This window comes from Triticum aestivum, chromosome 4B (genome assembly GCF_018294505.1).
Source record: "Triticum aestivum cultivar Chinese Spring chromosome 4B, IWGSC CS RefSeq v2.1, whole genome shotgun sequence".
NCBI classification, from domain to species: Eukaryota; Viridiplantae; Streptophyta; class Magnoliopsida; order Poales; family Poaceae; genus Triticum; species Triticum aestivum.
In genome coordinates this window covers 653,821,730-653,827,332 of record NC_057804.1, presented here as the reverse complement: position 1 = coordinate 653,827,332, position 5,603 = coordinate 653,821,730, and the positions used below count along the sequence as shown (strand labels likewise).

At 52.2% G+C, this 5,603-nt stretch overlaps 1 protein-coding gene across 1 annotated transcript; it reads left to right on the top strand.

Annotated features, from left to right (window-relative positions):
- The first annotated feature begins 4,163 nt into the window (after positions 1-4,163).
- Positions 4,164-4,815, top strand: LOC123089654 (lipid transfer protein EARLI 1-like). The gene has a single exon (XM_044511278.1). The coding sequence runs from the start codon at positions 4,231-4,233 to the stop codon at positions 4,648-4,650; it is 420 nt and encodes a 139-aa protein (XP_044367213.1). The 5' UTR covers positions 4,164-4,230; the 3' UTR covers positions 4,651-4,815.
- The last annotated feature ends 788 nt before the right edge of the window (positions 4,816-5,603 follow it).

Genomic DNA, 5,603 nt, shown 5'->3' with positions numbered 1-5,603 from the left:
GAGGATTGGGCTCGATGGCCGTGGTTTTGTCCGCCTTGGTAACTTCTACTGTCTTCGGCGGTGAGGCATCGCTGCCGTCGAGAAGACCGGTCACTTGCGCGCCTGCAGTGCCGGCATGACCTGCGCCTTCCATAGGAGGTAGTTTCCCCTTGCGAGCTTCTCTGTTGGTGGAGCACCTAGGTTGAGAGCGATGGCGCTTGAGCTCATAGCCATGGCGATGGAAGGGTGGTGTTTAGGGTTTTGGTTTTGCTAGACGATAGGAAGAGACTTGGCTCTGTATATCATGTTAGATTGGATCGATGAAGCGTTCCTACTCCTCCGTAGAGGAGCCGCGGGCTTATATTGATTGGGGGCAGGAACAACCCCTGCCGTGGTTTACAAGAAGCCCACCGATCGCTAGGATTCAGCAGGATGAGGATAGGAAGTTAAACGGGAGAGAAAAGGATAGAGGAATTAGTTAAGATTACATAACACAAATATCTCTAAGTCTAACAAGGACACATACATTTGGTGCGTGAATAGAATAGTCCTTTTGGTAAGGCCTGCCAATTTTTTTCAATCGAGTCAAGCATGTAAGGAACCATGACGTATACTGGTATAAATTAAGAGTTCACGGACAGTACACAATGCTAATACACAATCCACCGTGGTTGAAAGAAAGCACCTTGTGATCTCGCCAGCGTCTCTCCCAAGGAGAGTTCCTCCGCCGCAGTCCTCCAACGGCTCCCCTTGGCCGACGACCTCGGTCGTCGGTGGTGAGGGGATCGCCGAATCCACGTGTGTGGATAATTATAAGTTAAAGTAGTTTCGTTTTTAGGTTGTTCATCGTCATGGCTTCGGCAGTGACGATGACGGCGCTGAATAAAGGTTCTTCATATTCTTCACCAACAAGTCGATCGGCCCTATGGTTGAGGATAGTTTTGGAAACCAGTCTGTTCAATCAACGATGGTGTGACGCCGACGGCCTCCTCGTGGTGAATATGTGTCATCGTACTCCGTCATTGTGACCACGTCTGCTCCAATGTCGGTGCGGAGCGTGAAAGGTAGTCCAGGAGCGGATGCAGATTGTGGTCTGCATCGAAGACATCTATAAGACGGAACATGTGCTGTGTTCGTGGTTGATAGATGGCAGGGTGCGGTTTCCTCCTTTGGCGTCTTAGTCGTGGTGGAGTGACAGATCTAGAGTTCGATGATGTGTCCCGGTCTAATTTGTTCGACGACTGTGGCTTTACTTTTGGTGAGCCACCTTTGAAGGTCCGCAAAGCTGCATATAAGCGATGGAGCCGCGTCGAGCTCGGGTAAGAGTTGATCCATCATTCTTTTCTTTGGTGGCTGCTATGATGGTGCCAGAGGCAGGTGCGAGTTTTGGTGTCAAACTCAGAGAGGTTCTGCTCTCTTTTCAGTTTTGCCATGTCAGCCCTTACGTGACATGTACTTTGATCTTTATGATATGAATGTGACACACATTAATTACTATGCAAAAAAAGGAAGCACCTTGTAGTTCCGACGAACTTTAATACTCCATTGGGACGTAGGTGGCGCGGACGAGGAGGGTGGTGTCGGCTCGTCGTCGACCGCGTCCTCCATTGAGACGTCGTCGTCCTTCGATTGCCTGCCGGCCAGCCAGCCAAAGCAATGGTGGCCATCTTCTTCTTCTGCTCCAGCATCAGCCCGTCCCTAAGAGTCTTAGCGTGGAAGAAAGCCATGGCGGGAATGGTGCAGAGAGGATAAAGGGATGGGAGGCGGATGACCGCGGCAATGGTCAGGGCTGTAGTTTATATTGTGATGGTGGGCGGCAGAGGGACGGACGGGTGGCACCGAAGTAGCTGCCTCGACAACCGTGTGTCATTAATGTGGGCGCCAAGTAGACGGACGGACGTCCGCCATCTTGTTTGAACACGGAGTAGTTGCCTGCACCGAGAAATGGCCGGGCGGCGGTCACTCGGCCTGCGTGCCGCTTCAATATCGGTGCCAGTGATAGGTCGTGTCCGCTCTGGCCAGACATGAATGCTGCATTGACGCTCTGAAGCACCTAATCGTTTCGGGCAGGAAGCGCGCGGCGAGGGAGGGGGTTTGGATGGGCCAGAGCGGTCAGACGCGGGCCTAACAGTGGTCCGGACGCCCGCAAACTCCTCATGTCTGTCTCTGGTTTGCAAAAAAAAAAAATCACGTCTAAACCGCCCTGCAGGCCGATACAGGGCGGTGTTGGATGCTTTCATGGTCGGATAGCGCAGTCCGAAAGTATGGGGTCGGTCTGTGGGTCGGCATCGGAGATGCCCCAACCGAGAATATTTTCCTGGTGCCTGTTAAATAGAAAATGCACTTAAAATGGTTTACTCCACATGATGATAATGCGATAATATTCAATAGACGGCGCACGTGTAATTCTTGTCACCGGCACCACATGATTCTGGCAGGTGGGTCAACCAGTCAATTAGTTTGGGAGGAAGTATTTGGGCAAAATACACTGTGGTAAGTCCACCTTTAAACTGATACATTTTTCTTCAGATGATAAATTCGGTCATTAGTGTGACAAAACCTTGAAACAAAATGCTCCAAGAAATAGTATTGTCCTCTCAACGAGAAATGGACAAAAGCGGCTGCACATATGTCCATGTCGCTTGGGATTCGCAGATTTGAGCGGCTAAGTCGGCAAGCTACATTATGGTTGATTTTGCGCTCCGAGAGCCGTCTGATTTGAGAACAACGGTCTAGACATTGTTTCACTTACACAATTTTGCTTTACATCTTTTATTTATCGGCAACACTCCAAACATCTCCTTGTCTCCTTCCACCCATCCCCAAAGCCAAAGCCAGCTCACATGCGCCGTGCACCTGTTGCGATCAGCTATCTCGTGGTGATCTTCTCATGGAGAGACTGGTCGATTACACGCGTGGAGTGAGTAAAATATCTGTGTCCTAATTAAGAGCATCTTCAACAAGCGCGTCAAAAGACGCGCGCGCGATAAATTGGCTTTTTAGCACGCGCGGCCCGGTTTTGCACGCTCCAGGGGTGACGGCAAACTAGCGCGCGGGGGAAAAGGCGGCAGCTCGCGCGCTAGATTTGGCACGCCGCTTCACGCGCCCCTATAAAATTGCAGCGCCCTCTGCCGCTCTCTCTCGCCCTCTCTACTGCTTTCTCTCCTCGCCGCCGACACGCCACCACCGCGCCACCATGCCGCCTCGCCGCCGGGAAGGTTCCGGCTATCGCGGCATCCGCGTGCGTCCGTCCGGCACCTATTCCGCCTTGATTCAGTCGGGCGGCGGCGTGCGCCTTGGCCTCGGAACCTTCGCCACCACCCAGGATGGCGCCCGCGCGTACGACGCTGCGGCGTGGCGCCTCCGGCGGTCCCGTTGGGACATGAACTTCACCGACGTGGCGACGGAGGAGCGGGCACAGGAGTTGGCGCCTTTCCGGCGGCTTAACACCGACGAGGATCGTCGCAAACACCGGAGACGGGAGTGCCATCTTAGCCTGACCGGGATGGATGAGGAAGTCATGGCGTTGTGGAGGCAATGCTTCCCGCAAGACATCATCAACGAAAAACACTTCTTCGTCGAGAGGAGGGCGGAGAGGGAGGAGAGAAGAAAGGAGCGAGCCGCCTATCGCGAGGACAAGCGAATGCGGAAGGCGGTCGCTAAATACAACATGGCGCTAGGAGATGCGTCGTCATGGGACTCCCGCGACGAGCGGTTCCTTGACGCCTATGCTCAGACGTCGGAGGAGGACATCACCGAGGCAGAGTCCGAGTCGGAGAACGAGTAGTAATAGTTTTATTTTGTATCGTAGAAGCAGGCTATGTGGACGTAGTAGAACTATATATCATTGGAGAAGTCTAGATGTACGCATTTTGTATCGTAGAAGCAGGCTATGTGCCGAATTATCTTCATATTTGTATGCTATGTATGCAATCGTCTCAAGAAAAAAAAAATATAGCACGTCTGCTGGAGCGGTTAGGCCGCGCTTTATTTTGCGGCGGCCGCTGGAGTCAGCGCAGCGCCGCGCGCAAAACCCAGCTCGCGCGGCGCGGTATTCTCATTTTTAGCGCGACTCGCACGTTGTGCGGCTGTTGAAAATGCTCTAAGCTAGGAGCTAGTTCAACACCTTCCTTTCTTCTTGGTCTATAAGTAGCACCCGGAGGTCCCTTGCACTTGACACACACAGCCAGAGTGAGCTAGCTCTAATAAACCCTGTACGTAGTAGACTCGCAGTAGCTCGGATAGGAAGCTATGGCGACGAAAGCGGCGGTGCTCGTCACGCTGCTGGCACTGAACCTGCTCTTCTTCGCCTTGGCCGACGACTGCGGGTGCCACCTGCCTAGCCCGCCGCCGCCGGCAGGGGGAGGAGGAGGGGGCGGCGGCGGCGGTGGAGGCAAGGGTGGCAGCGGGCAGTGCCCGATCGACGCGCTGAAGCTTGGGGCGTGCGCGAACGTGCTGGGCGGGCTGATCAACCTGCGGCCGGTGACGACGCCGAAGCAGACGTGCTGCTCGCTGCTCCAGGGGCTGGCGGACCTGGATGCGGCCGTGTGCCTGTGCACGGCGCTCAAGGCCAACATCCTGGGCATCCACCTCAACGTGCCCGTCGACCTCAGCCTCCTCATCAACTACTGCGGCAAGAACGTCCCCTCCGGCTTCCAGTGCCCCTCCTAGAAGACCCATCCACGGCAACATCTCCGGCATATATGTCATTGACTAGTGTACTACGAATGTAGCTTTTTTTTCTGACGGGTAAAACACTTTACTTCTCAAATAATAGACATGTCGTTTACAAGAGAATGAGAAATAAAATCTGAAATCACAGATTCCCAAGAACTAGAGGATCTACTAACAAAAAAATTCTTTGCTAACTCATCCGCCACTTGATTTGCCTCACGGCTCACGGTAGCAATGCTTGAAAGAAATGCGTCCGAACTCCATCGCTAGCTGATTGCAATCAACCACTATTGCCACATGAGGACCCAAATAATCCATGGAGTTCAAGGTGTCCACAGCAAATGAGCAATCTGATTCAACTTCGACTTAATTGCACCCGACGCTAGCCGCTAGAAAAAAGACCGTTCCTGATAGCAGTAAGTTCAGCAGCATCAACATATTGTATATGTGGGATAAACCAATTTGCAGCAGCAATAAAATCTCCTTTGTCATCACGAGCTATAGCTCCCCTGACAAAGTATCTCCATGAAACGATGCGTCCACATTTATTTTCACCACACCGTCACTTGGCTTCTTCCATATGCAACCATCCTTTCTGCTTGGCATTTTAGGTGATATTGACCTGATATAATTAGTCGCTAGGACCCTGATCGACAAAGCTGTCCGGTGTTTGAACCTCAATACCCTTGACACGTAGCTAGTTGTACGTATATACTGCTTGTTTGATAAATCAATCGATCATTTGCCAGTTTGTTTAGACTTCGTACGTGCGCGCCACTGCTAGCTAATGACACGCTCGACATCGAACAACTAGGTTATAATGGACCTTGTTGTGTTGGCTGGTTGATTATTCACTTGATGCAATTGTCGTACGCGCCTGCTTAATTAGTTCACGTCTCAGCACGTAGCTAGGAGTACAGCATGTTAGACTAAATATACGTAGCTTCTGC

Coding starts and splice junctions, on each gene's coding strand:
- LOC123089654 (XM_044511278.1), top strand. CDS start 4,231: ATGGCGACGAAAGCGGCGGTGCTCGTCACGCTGCTGGCACTGAACCTG.